Source organism: Armigeres subalbatus, chromosome 2, assembly GCF_024139115.2.
Source record: "Armigeres subalbatus isolate Guangzhou_Male chromosome 2, GZ_Asu_2, whole genome shotgun sequence".
Taxonomy (NCBI): domain Eukaryota; kingdom Metazoa; phylum Arthropoda; class Insecta; order Diptera; family Culicidae; genus Armigeres; species Armigeres subalbatus.
Window position 1 is genome coordinate 393,358,420 of NC_085140.1, and position 14,277 is coordinate 393,372,696.

At 40.1% G+C, this 14,277-nt stretch overlaps 1 protein-coding gene across 16 annotated transcripts in view; it reads left to right on the forward strand.

The window, feature by feature from the left end:
- Window positions 1–14,277, forward strand: part of LOC134213208 (1-phosphatidylinositol 4,5-bisphosphate phosphodiesterase classes I and II) — a 262,306-nt gene that overhangs the window by 183,308 nt on the left and 64,721 nt on the right. For all 16 annotated transcript variants that reach the window (XM_062691932.1, XM_062691930.1, XM_062691939.1 and 13 more), the window contains one exon: window positions 794–927. In XM_062691932.1, the coding sequence (XP_062547916.1) occupies window positions 794–927 (134 nt within the window). The remainder of the gene's footprint in view (window positions 1–793; window positions 928–14,277) is intronic.

Consider the following 14,277-nt stretch of genomic DNA (forward strand, 5'->3'; position numbering starts at 1 on the left):
ATATATGTCATGATAAAATCTATGCCTCACTGTATCTCACTGAAACTTGTCTGTCTCTCTGATTGTTTATGCCAAATGGTGTACAATTAGTCTCTATTTTTTACAAGTAAATGACTTTGTATTAAACGAGATTCAATCATGTTCAAAACGGTTGATGAAGAAGACATCATTATTTATTCACATTTTTCTAGTATACATGTGCCGTGATTTGAGCAAATTTAGTTTCAGAAGGAATAATTAATCATCTTTCTTTTTATATTCATTTTGCCAATCAAAGTACAACCCAACTTGACTACTTGGTTAATTCCGACGTATAGTCCATCCGGACGTGTGTCTGAGTCCGATCGTTTTCGTATGGTTTTTGACAGTGATTCAACAGTTTCCAAATATGAATCCAATCGGGCATATAGTGCTATTTAAATGCTTTATTTAATACTTGCTGGTTACCTGGGCAGTCTGAATGATATTTTTTTTCTTCAGCTCGGTGGAGTACCTAGTGAGAAATCACTGCTTATGTACCAAATACAAACTCATCCTGGTATGTGTTTTATAAGATCGCAAAGTTGCTGAACAAGAAAAAAGTACACCATATTAATTAAAAATCTCCGCCCACACCAGCCAATCTTTCAGTACAGTCGATTTCGACTGTTGCCATGCTTGGGCAAGCGAAAACAAACTGTCCGTTTTTGTGTCATCGTTTCCAATTTCCAGGATGTTTCTCCCGTTGCCAGTTGCTGTAACTTCCAAAGTAATTTGACGCTATTTTTTTCTTCCTGTATCTATTTTATTCCAGTTATGGAGCGACGAGCTCATCCGGATGGCATACAACCTGACCCAGCTGAACGGACCGGCGATAATGTTCCTCCAGAAAGCGTACACCAAACTTTGCCTGCAGGTCGATAAAAGTGGGAAGGTTCCCGCTAAAACGTAAGTGGCAAAATAGATACTACCTCTTCAGTGGAGTGAGAGCCAGTTTTCGGCACAGTGCTCGTTTGCTATGTAGAGGGAATGGGAATCAGGTGTTAAATTAATATTTTCAACATGTAGAGAAATGATCTATTTGGCCAGTATCCATAATGCAGCCCCAACGCTTATGATTGTCTCTATTTTTTTATTTTAATTCAAATTAATAATTTTAATTTTAATTCAAATTACCTATTAAGTAATTAATTAGAGAAGGAAGAATTCACTTAGAATTACTTATCAACTGTGACAGACAAATCTTATTTTTAGTACATGGCTGGAATCTCTAGTGATGCCCACAGTTGTTAAGTAATTCTTAATTCCTTTTATCCTTTTTTTATTTTTTTTATGTTCCACATCCTACCTATCATTGATGCTACTCTCATACAATAGTCCAGGATAAGCTAATGAATTTCGATCCGAGTTCCTTTTACGATCAAGGTAATTCATGAGCACAAACAAAAAGGCATTAGGTGCGGTTTAGCAGAACCCAGATCAAGTGATAAAATGTTATCAAAATACAAGGACGACACATCTATTTTCTCATTTTAAGTTAAATTTATTAACAACCTGATATCCTGATAATTCCGAGCCAGATGAATTTCATACAGCTTGTATAATTATAATTTATGACGGCATTTGAGCTAATTACGTGAACCGAGAGAATTATTATTGATTTAACCTCACAATTGACTCCAATTAATTACAAACTTTCCCGCAAACACCGTACGGACGTAGCAGATTTATCGGAAGCTGTTTAATTCCAGAAGAAAAATACCAACTTTTCCCCCCTCTTTTCTTTTTTCCTATCGTGCGGGATTAAAAGACTCAACTTGCAATAAGTAGAGGAACCGTCTGAGAGCATGGGACAAGTGATTTCCAAGAAGCTTATGCATAGCGAATAGCGATACTGCCACCGCCACTGCTGCTCCTTCATTCACCCCTACTGCCGGGTAGCTCGGTAGCAATTGTGTGTGTGTATCAAATTAATGTTTTATGAAATTCGATATTTATGAAGGCTAAAAGAACACGAAGGAAAAATGAATACCGAAAACCGGAGTGAAAGAAAAACATCTGGCCTATAGGAACTCCCAGGAGGCATTTTCAAGTGCGCGATGTCTTCGCTTCAACTTAATAATTTGATACTGCTCCCTCTATGCTTTCGAAACAAAGACGACAGAAAAAACGACTGTTGGGATAAGAGAAAACTTGATCCCTGGGATTCAGTGATCTGAAAAATAAGACTTTTATGCTACTGGTCGAAATCGGGGAGATTTGTTTGCGGGCACTTAAGTTCGAGATTCCTTTTGCTTTATTCACCACCATTTGACCGCAAGTAATGTTTATCTTTTTTTTGCGAAAGTTTTTCCATCTAACGATGTGAAGTTTTCCAGCTGTGGGAAGCAACAACTGCGTAGCGATGAAGATGTGCTTAACATGCCGGTTTCTGTTTGCTCTTCTCTCAGTTGCAATGGGTGTAAATCATGCTTTGTTGTTGATGTTGACGCTATAGAGACGACGACAGGCGGAAATCTAGGTCCACGGTAAGCTTAGCAGTGTTCTTATGGCGCTTAGTGGGGTCGGCTAGTGGAAGGCCGTGTAGAGGGCAAATGTTGACAGCTTTTTCATCTGTTCACTGGGCTGATGCCACGAGGCATGATGTTTGAGCTCATAAGACGTGTATGTATCACGTCTTGACTTATCGTTTGATTTATTTTTACATTACACATGAAGGCCGAAACTTAATACAAAAATTTGAATGATTACAACTATCGCTGATTTCTATAGAAATATTTCTCCTGTATGACTGTTACTGTCCCCATATACTTAGTCATGTGCGTCTCATATTGGAAGCACTCGCTTAACAGTCCCATCGAGAATTTACATGACCTGATTGCACAAAACTAAATAATGTTTCAATCAAACTGAATCGTTTCACGGTAATCTATCGAATGATGGACAACTCAGCAAAATTTCAAAAAGATCCGATGATACTTCAATTTATTAGATTTTAAAAAAAAGTTTTCTATGAAAGATGGCTTATATCTCAATATGCGAAAAAACGGCATGGAACTGATATGCGAGTGGGGGCAGTGTATATGCCGTTATATCTTAATTATGATTTTATTCACAACTTTACTGAGCTTGTTGGATCAAACAGAAAATGATGAATATCCATTCTATTGCCCTTTACAGTTTAAACATAATATCCACTCTCGGTTGCAGAGTCTTTCCCGAGAAACCTTTTTGTCTCCATCTATCTTTCGAAGGACTTCTCGTCCGTCAATAATTAATTGAGTATGCCTTAAAGCGATGAAATCTTCATTCGTTCGTGTGTCCAAGTGACTGAAATGAACATTCTATTTACAGTTATTGATCATTTCCATAAATAATATAAATGGAAACAAATTTATTATTCATTATCATACTAAAGTTGAAGTAGCCCCCAAAAGTCCTTTGCATTTCGCTCAATACACAGACGCACGGGCACGGGTGCGTACCATTGGCTTAGACATAATTTGAATTTTCCTTTATCCAAGTTTCGTCCTTTATCCAAGGCACGGAAAGTGACCGCTGCAAGAATTGTTTTACAGCGGCTTGCTGTGGTGCGATTTTTCGTGCAGCGAGTCAAAAAATATTCCAGATGGATTCCGAAAGGAGAGAAAAAAATCTGCACACCCACGTTGATATTCCTGCTTATCGACGATGAAACCTACGTCAAAATGGATTTCGAACAGCTTCCTAGCCAAAAATTCTACATGGCGGCGGCACGAGGAGTAGTTCCTGCGAAGTTTAAGTTAGCTTTTTCGACAAACTTGCAAAAAACAGATTATTTTGGCAAGGTATATGATGCCGTTGGAGCAAAGACCTAAGTGTTTGTGACGAATGTGACGATGGATTCGAAGCTGTACAAGGAGGAATGTTTCAAAAACCGCGGTCCACCTTCCAAAAAGCCCATAAAGGTCTCGTGAAATTTTGGCCAGATTTGGCGAGTTGCCACTACAGCCGGGAAGTCATCCAGTGGTACCGCGATAATAACGAAGATTTCATCGATAAAACCATAAATCCACGCAACTGCCCACAGCTCCGGCCCATCGAGACATTTTGGGCAGTAATGGAGCGGAAGCTTAATAAAAGTGGAAAAACAGCTCGGAACGCGACTCAGATGACCAAAATGTGGAACAAATGTGCCAAGGAAGTTGACTCCGGAGGTGTGCAACTTTTGATGAGAGGAATAAAGAAGAAAGTGCAAATTTTCACTAGGCAAAAGAAGAAATGATTTGTATCAATATTTTTTCCTTAAAGTACAGCGAATTGCCATTGTTTTGATGTATTAATCTTATTTGTACGTCAATCCGTTACCGAGATACAGATGATTTTATTATTCCGGATTCTAAATGGACATAGCTTTATAATATGAACATATTTTTAATAAAATATGTCTGCCACTGCCACTGCCACTTGTATCAGCACTAATTACATAGTTTACTCATCGACTCGTTCTTCTGCTTCGATTAGCAAAAATAATTCAAGTTGAATCATGTTATCACATGTTGACATGTTAAGTTATTTCAACCGATAGGAACTTAGGCGGAAGAGTTATGGGAAATATGGTCAATATGCGCTTCCTAAGAAAATCTCTTAATTTAATGGTGATTTCATAAAAAAACAGATTGATTCACCTAACGGTGTGATATTCAATGTAAATCAGTTAATGACTCTCTGAAAAATGTATATACGGTACAAGTTTATGATTTTCATATAGACTTCCAGCAAGTTTGGAATAACTCAGTACTATTTAGAGTTTGAAATTCTGTACAAAAAAATGTGACAGAATGGATACATGTTAGGGTGGCTCAAATCAGTATGGGAAAGACTTTTTTCAATTTTTTTGATGGATGTTTCTGCATACATTTTTCCATATAAACTTCCAACGAGTTTAGCACCGCCCAAACGTTGACCGATTTGGCTGAAATTTTGCCCAGAGCATCAGGGCAACAAATAGAACCGAATAAGAGGGCGGCCCATAAAAAAAAATGAAAGTGTTTTTTGAGCCACCCTAATTCATGTAGAAATCATATCAAAACTATCATAAAAACGAATGTATGTAGACGAAGGAGGCAAACGGAATTTGAACATGTTTACAATCACTGTGGGCCTTCACTGTGTCTTGTACAAATTTATTTATGGAATAATGCTATGGCAATTCCAATACATACTATTAAAAACAACCTTATTTGAAGTTAAACTGTAAATAAATAACACTGGACTACAAAATCGAAACAAAAGTTTGTATTCTTGATGCTCATGTATTGCACTTGTAGTTCTCAACATCTAAAATCGAAGGATTACTTTCGTTTGTTGTTTGATTGTGAAAATTCCGGGATTATTTGGTCATAAAGTAGGAAAGGGATCGTCGCTTTAACGGTGTTATAGTCACTTGCATGTTTGCATGATGTTCAGATAAGTTAAAATGCTAAGTTATTATCTGAACGGTAGGTAGCGATTATAAAAACTGTTCAGGAGTATATAAGAATAAACGCATATGGAGACGCATGGTACATTTGTGCGATGATGCATCTTGTGACTAAACTTTTTATGCAAATTTCATCACATCCATTTTATTAAATAGTGTGCGAGCATTTGTATGGAGCTTGTGTTATGATAAACCTGGACCTAATTGCATGTTGGGAAGTTGTTACCGGCGGGTAACATTCATATATTAGTGAGCGATACTATAAAAAGAGGGAAGTGAGTTGGGGCAAAAGGTACCCCGCAATAAGGACTCCATTAGAGGCGCATCGATCGCCCCGCCTCATTGGTTGGCCACCCCATCGCATTGCCGCCCGATCTAAAGTTCTACAGCAGTCCGTAAACTGCCTCCGTGCTCGGGCGCTCGCTGGTGGCTCTATAGTCCGCCACTTGCCAGCTGGATCATCATCCGGAAAATCATCGGCTTTCCGCCGTTAACTATAACGACCGGCCACTTGCTACCCGTATCGCCATCAGAGTTCCCGTCAGCCACCTCATCATCCAAGCCCCGGCCGACCGAATTGACGCGAGGCCGTATCTTTGTTCGGCGGTCCTTCAGCCGCGTAACTGTCGGACCTGCGACTGGCAACCATTTTGCATCGCGGCACCAGGCCTTATCATCACCCGGCCGTGTGTCAGCCGCTTTTTCGTTCGGCCGTCCGTCCGCACTATTGTTCGGCCTCCAGCTGACCGTCATTCGCCGTATCATCGCTCGACCGAGAGTCAGCCGCTTTTCCGTCCGGCCGTCAGCCCGCATAATTGTTCGGCTTCCAGCCGACGGCCTTTGGCGGAAAACCGCCCTGCCACCATTGACACCAAAAACCGATCCGCTACGCATCCTGCAGGCTTCATCACCATCCGACCTACCATCGGCTGCATCGTTGGCCGAATTCCATCTGGCACCATTTTCGTTCGGCATCCTGCCGGCTACCTCACCGCGTGCTCTCTGGTTGGCAGCGCAAACGCCCGATCAGCCTTGTTCCCACCTTATCGTCACCCACCCGTAAGTTTTTTTGTTTTGTAATAAAAGCCTTCAAATCCATATTTCAGTTTTCTGGTCAGGTCCTTTACGCTCCCGAAAGCCTCCCCACACCAAAGACCCTGAGACCCGGAGCAAAAAGAGGCCTTCTATGCCCGCCCTAGACGGCTGCCGTGGCTAGACCAGCAGCTAGGGGTTTAGGCCAGTCCGGATCCTTCGGTACGGCCGAGTTGCCGAATAATATGCAATTAATTGTAATCCAGTGTCGGTCTTCCACCGTTATTAGTCGTCTGAGTACACGCGACCGCATGCGTAGAACAATCACACTCATCAAATGCTTTAACCAAGCTAGCCTTTGGCACAGCAGAGTGCGATTGATTCACACTCTATATAAATCCGCCCAGCCCGTTGTTAGGGGCAGTGAGCACATGTGAAGATTGGACAAATGAAACATCCGGAGGATATACAATTTTCAAAAAGAGCTAACCGCGGTGGATGTTGGTACTCGAATTCTGATGGCTTTTCCGCAAACGTGACCTTTAAGTGGTCTTGTTGTGTATAACACCTACACAACAAGACCACGCCTATCTAGAGAATAGAGGGTTGAGGGTTCGAGTCCCTCCAAGACACGATGGGTTCTGTTTTGCAACTCGATGATCTTGGTTTGATACAGGCGTAGTTGACCTGGTAGCCTAATTGATCTGAATTCCAGAATAATTTGGAGAGTCTAGAACATCATCAAACTAGTTTGAACAGCATATGATAGGTAATGAACGTGCTGAGTTGAGTCCGATTGGATACCAGGCGTACTTGACCTTGTGGACCAATTGATCTGAGTTTCAGAACAATTTAGAGAACCTAGAACATCTGCATCGAACTAATTTGGACTGCTAATAATACGCAAGGGCTCTAGGAACTTATGTGGACATGCAGGTTTGATTCCGATTGGAAAGCAGGCGTAGTAGACCTGCTAGACCAAATAATCTGGTTGGAGAACTTAGAACATCTACATCAAACTAATTTGCACTGCACATAATACGCAAGGGTTCTTGGAACTTATATGGACATGGAGTTTATTCCAATTGGGTACCAGGCGTAGTTGACCTTGTGGACCAATTGATATAAATTCTACATCAATCTGGAGAACCTAAGAGTCTCGGATCCGTTAAGTGTTATATACGCCTGAGCCTCTTAAATTAACGAATATGAAAAAATTAAGGAACCTAGAACATCTACATCAAAATAATTTGGACTGCACATAATACGCAAGGGCTCTAGGGACTTGTGTGGACACGCTAAGTTGATTCCGAATGCATACCATGCGTAGTTGACCTGCTAGACCAAATGATCTGAGCTCCAGAATAATTTGGAGAGCCTAGAACATCTGCCTCAAACTAATTTGAACTGCACGTAATATGCCAATCCCTTAGCACTTGTATGGACATGCTTGGTTAGGTTCAGTTTGTTACCAATTGATCTGAATTCCAGAACAGTTTGGAGAAACTAGAACATCTGCTTCAAACTAAATTGGACTACACATTAAACGCGTGGGCTCCATGTATGGATATGCTAGGTTGATTTGGATGAGATATCAGGCGTAGTAGATCTTGTAGACCAGTTGATCTGAACTACCGAACAATTTGGAGAATTTAGAAAATCTGCATCAAACTAATAAGGGCCGCTCATAATACGCATGGGCTTTAGGGCTTGCAGGGACTAGGTGGGTTGATTTCCGTTGTGAAGTTCTTCTGAATCGGTAAATTTCACCTACCCATATTGAATTTGGTAAACCAACATTTTCTACATTTTATATGAAGGCATCTGTATTTGAACTGATCTATCAAAAAATGAGGATCGCTAGAACCATAACAAACTAGCAAACTACAGGAAACTAGATGAGGTAAATAAAAAAAATCGCTTAGAAGACCTGTCCAAGTTGCACATTGCTATCGAATCTGCTTACCTCGAACATGTGTGCTACTAGGGTGCTGCTTGATATTCAGATATCGTAAAAACTTATCGTATTTTAACTTTAACTTTTCTGAACGTGCAATCAAACAGACATGAAAATTACTTCAACGCCGTTAAAGCGATGATCCCTTTCCTACTTTGTGACCAAATAATCTCGGAGTTTTCCCAATCAAACAACAAACGCCAGGAATCCTTCGATTTAAGAGTCCGAGAACTACAAATGCAACACGTGAGCAAGATATATCCTATATCAATACCTAATTATCAAAACGATTTATCTTCTTTTTTTTATTCCATTCTTTATTTGTTAGGCACTCTGTGTTACTTAACCGCTGCTGTGCCGAGATCTACTGTGATATTCTGCTGTACAGAATCCACACAGAATCTATTTTAGATTTCCATTCTCATCATTTTTGTCGTTGCCAGTCCATCTGATCGTTAGTCCATTGTGTCCGTTGGTCCATGTCATGTATCCAATGATCGTTGCATTGTTTGCTTGCCATTTGTCCGGGTACGTCGGAGGAATGCCTCCGAGAATAACAAGTTGTCAGTCGTCATCAGGCAGCCGTGACGATAAAGCGTGTCTCCCAATACGCTATCGCATGGGTTGAGCATCCGGCGACTGTTGAGGGTTTGGACCATTCGCTTGTAAGGCGAACGTGTAGCCAACTACGCTACGGGACCTCCCTATTTATCTTCTTTTATAAACAATTATTCAAACGTCAATTTGATGAATGTGATAGCACTCTCACGCAAACTAATACCACCAACATATAGCAGAAGCCTTCATCTACGTAATGAGGGTGTTGGTTTGCGTGGGAGTGCTAAGCTAAGTCGTTTTGAAAATTTGGTATTGATATAACCCGGAAACTAATCAGGTGATTAGATTCTTTGAACTGCTCAGAATCGATAGATTCGAAAAAAAATTCTACTAGAGCAACGGCCCTAGCTGGGTGATGGATAGAGGATGGGATATTACTTCTCGTTTTTTACTTTTAACTTCTAACTATGTACTTACTTTTCATTCGACCTATTTTATTCAGCGGAATTCTTGTTTAACTTTTCAAAAGGACCGAAGAAATATTTTTTTCATAAAATAATTTGGTTACTGTTATTGATTGCGTTCATTTTGGTCTGTTGATTGCAATATTCAAATAAATTCATGAAAAAAAGTTACCGTAGTAGATTTGCATATTTTGTTAAAACAAAAAAAAATTCGGTAGGTGGCCTGACTATAGTTTCCAATACACATATTTAAAAATCGTATTGTTTGTCAAAAAATTCATCTTGTTTTCACCGAAGTATTTTTTTTACCCAGCGAAACAATGTGATCGAGGCTTAGGAATGGTAAAATAGAAATCAATAAACTCTGATCGAATTGCTCTCCCAAAAAAGGGCAAGGTTCATAGGGTCTTAATAACATTTTTATGCCGCCATCATCTTGTATTACTATTCCCCTCGATCACACATGTATCCGTTTGTAATTTATTTCAAAATTGATTGAAAACGAGCAGTTGTAAGTTGTCCAGATTCGTTTCGGCAGGTTAAGAGAAAAGTCTTTTATTCGATAAAAGCGCACTTGTGAGCAACCATGCGTCTTCTCCATGCACGTATGGTGTAAATGTTACGGATGGTGTATATCGATGGTGTATATATACTAATCTTATATTAAGACATACTAAGTGGAAGGTGCATCTTACAATCCCGAAGAAGGAAGATAAGAAAACAAGTAAAGGAAAGTTTTCCTCCCAACGCAAAGAAAGCAAATTCACACAGAAGCAATAATTTTCTAATTCTATTAGGTTACCTAGCAAGCGTGATCCCCACAGCTCCATTCTCCGAACACGCAGCACAAGGTGATGGTGAATTTTCAAGCAAGTTTGCCAGGAAGTGCAAACAAAGATGTCACAATTTAATAAAACCAACGCACGATCACGCACCCACTTCATGTAAGCAAAATTGCGCTTTTGGAGTAAACCAGACAGATACATTGCGTACACGAAAAATCGAATTACAGTGAAGTGGCATTTTGGGATCCAATCCACATAGTGGATGAGAATGCTAGAAAGTTTAAACAATAATTTATTTACCATCTCTTGGTCGCAAATGCATCTCATCGCCAATCTCATCCATTATTTTTGCTAACATGTGCGGTCCCTACTGATTTATTTTTTGAAATATGAAAACGGGCTGCTTTCATTTTTTTTCATTTGGATAAACAAGTTTAAAATTATTAAATAATCCAGAATAACAGCCTTATACATGTAGCAGTACTTGTTTAAAAAATGTGAAAAATGCCATGATTTCACTTACGCAGGAAATTTTTACAAAACAATTAAAATAATGACCAATCTTCCCCCGGATAACGGAATATGTATAAATATTTTTTTTAAATAATTCATCTTATTACTCACGAGTGCTCATGAAAATAAAAAGTCTCGAGGTGGCTTGACCCAGACTGTGAATGAAGCCCCTCTACAAGCGTCAAAATAACGAATCGATGTTAGACCCAAGCAACAATTTCGTCATCATCATGAAATACATTCTTCCTTGTACAATGCTGAAGATGGCTATGGACAGGTATAATGTCTTCTTGGAAAAGCTGTAACCAGTCGACATATGGCGTGTATGCTGGGGAAATGTGACGAAAATGTCCTTTGTCCATTTCTTCCACCTACACTCTACATGACCTAGCGCCATTGAGATGCGTACCCATCGTACAGTGGAGCGAACCGGACCACACAAACGCATCGTTAGGAGGAAACGAAAACAATTGCATTCCAGACTTTCTCATATGGGGGTTCACGTACAACAGTCCACATCATCACTTTAGATGGAGGAAGAAAGTGCTCTATGGTGGTCCACGTTCATGATTGAGCCGTAGGCGTCGCATGATGCTATTGCGTACATATAAGAATAATAGGCTGTTCCTGCAATTCTATTATTATGTAGGATGTTCTTTATCCCTTCTATGGAGGTCAAAATTATATCTGCAACGTTTATTCCAAAACTAGTTGATTCGGCAGACTTTGCTCTGCATTTTTTTTGTTTGAAAGAAAATATTAAGCTCTGTTAGCGGAATAATGTCTTCACATGTCATAAGACGAGTTTTATTCCATTCAATTCCACCACCAATTGACAGGTGATTTTTTGCTTGCATTTTATTGAAAAATAGAAGTATTTGATTATTGTCATGAGTGTGTGTTATAAGCAATGTTAATGATACTTATACTTATTGTAATTATGTAATTTTTCACAATGTTTATGTGAGAGTATTATTTCCTACAATTCTCTATAATAAGCCAGGCGTATAGACGCTGGATTTTAGTTTGCATTAAAAGCAAAGATGTAGGATTTAGTATGGAAGTATTTTCAAGGAAATTCCTTTTAATTGATTTGCTTGCAATCGATATCACTGCCTGATAAGTTTAATTTTGGTTTTTGAAAGAAGAGTTGAAAAACATGCGGCAATTTTTCCATTTTGGGAAACATTCCAAGCTTTCAATTTCATTGAACTTCCATAATAAGAACCTTTTGTTTACTCCATACCACTAAGAAACGATGTGGCATTTAGTAAAGTAAATTATCCTTTTCTTGGACCCGTCTAACGATAAGAAGTCGTTCCATCCAGGGAAGGTCACACACATAGGTACACGGGTAGACGTGCTGACAGCTTTCGACCGATGTAATGTGTTGGTCCATTCCATATGCTTTTGTTTTGCCTCTGGGACGTTGCAAACCACAACTTCAAATTTTCCAGAACACACATTTTTGGTTTGCTAAATGGGTAATAAGTTGTGACCGTGTGGATGTTTTGGGACGAATACGACAAACATACTGGCATTTGACCGCCAGGTAGCTAAATGTGTTTTTTAGGTTGAGGATTTATTTCTGATTCAGTGTGATGGTTTTTATTTTCTCCTTCCAGTTGGTAACGTGTAGCAGAGTTTTTGCCTAAGTTACTTTTTTTAAATAATTAGGTGTTGAATATTTTACAAAAGTGATTTTTGGGGCAATCAAAATATTCGATCGGAATCCTGAGATTATATAATTTAGAAATGTTTATTTGTTGAGTTCAATGGGTTGTCAATAAAATAAATGATGTTTGAAATCAGAATATCCTTTAAGTTCGAAAATGAGAGTAACACTAAATAAAGAAGTTAATTTATCAAAAGCCAAAATATGTGCTTCCACGCTCCATCCTGTTATTGTTGATGAAAAACATATTAGAGATGGACGATACCGGTATCTATATTCGCTTCGACTTGTCGATATTTTAGATCGATTTTTTGATGTTCGATCACTGACCGTATCGATTACTTGTAAGTGATATTGAATTTTTATATTTGTACTTAAAGTAGCATTATCCACAACAAAAAACTAGGAAATATAGCATCAGTTATTAATCCGATAAAAATTGCTTTGATTGATCTTTTTGTCGGATTCCACTTCGGTTGTGGACATTATTTCAAAAAAAAAAATGTTTTTTCAAGGGTCATATCATAGACAGGATCACCGTCTTCGACCAAAAGTCATACAGACTGAACAGTGAGACAACGGACAGGAACTTGCACAACACCCAGTGACCCAGTGGAGAATTTTCACTTTACGAGAAATTTCCTCCTTACCAAGGCGGGAATCAAACCCACACTCTACAGCACTTCGACTAGACGATTTGCGTCGCTAACCGCACACACTTAATTTTTTTTACCGGGATATCAGCAAAATGTTGAACTTTTACCGAGATTCGCACAGCCGTGCCCCAGCAAACATGTTTTTGCCGAGATTTCTGTCAAAATTGCTGAAAATCAGCAAATATTATGCCGAAAACCTTATTGAGCGTCTGTTCTCCATGTCAGGATCGGCTCACAACAGCGTCTGTTCTCCATGTTAGGGGCGGCTGATCATCGTCCGAGTGCCAGCGAGGGACTCTAAGTGAAACTGTGCACCATGGTCCACCGGAAATAAGGAGGAATGGTCCTCCGGAAATTTAGGGGGTTTGGTGTCAGGCCCTGCAAGCCAGCCTTTAAAAAATCATAAGCAACGAACAATCAACAAGAGAGTACGGACCGGAACCATCGGCGAAGACCACTGCGACGAAAAGGGACTAGCGATTGGAAACTCGGTTCGTGGAACTGCAAATCTCTCAACTTCATCGGGAGCACACGCATACTCGCCGATGTGCTCAAGGACCGTGGATTCGGCATCGTAGCGCTGCAGGAGGTTTGTTGGAAGGGATCAATGGTGCGAACGTTTAGAGGTAATCATACCATCTACCAGAGCTGCGGCAACACACATGAGCTGGGAACAGCTTTCATAGTGATGGGCGATATGCAAAGGCGCGTGATCGGGTGGTGGCCGATCAATGAAAGAATGTGCAGGTTGAGGATCAAAGGCCGGTTCTTCAACTTCAGCATAATCAACGTCCATAGCCCACACTCCGGAAGCACTGATGATGATAAGGACGCATTCTACGCGCAGCTGGAACGTGAGTACGACAGCTGCCCAAGCCACGACGTCAAAATCATCATAGGAGATTTGAACGCTCAGGTTGGCCAAGAGGAGGAGTTTAGACCGACTATTGGAAAGTTCAGCGCTCACCGGCTGACGAACGAAAACGGCCTACGACTAATTGATTTCGCCGCCTCCAAGAATATGGCCATTCGTAGCACCTACTTCCAACACAGCCTCCCGTATCGGTACACCTGGAGATCACCACTGCAGACAGAATCACAAATCGACCACGTTCTGATTGATAGACGGCACTTCTCCGACATTATCGACGTCAGGACATATCGTGGCGCTAACATCGACTCTGACCACTATCTGGT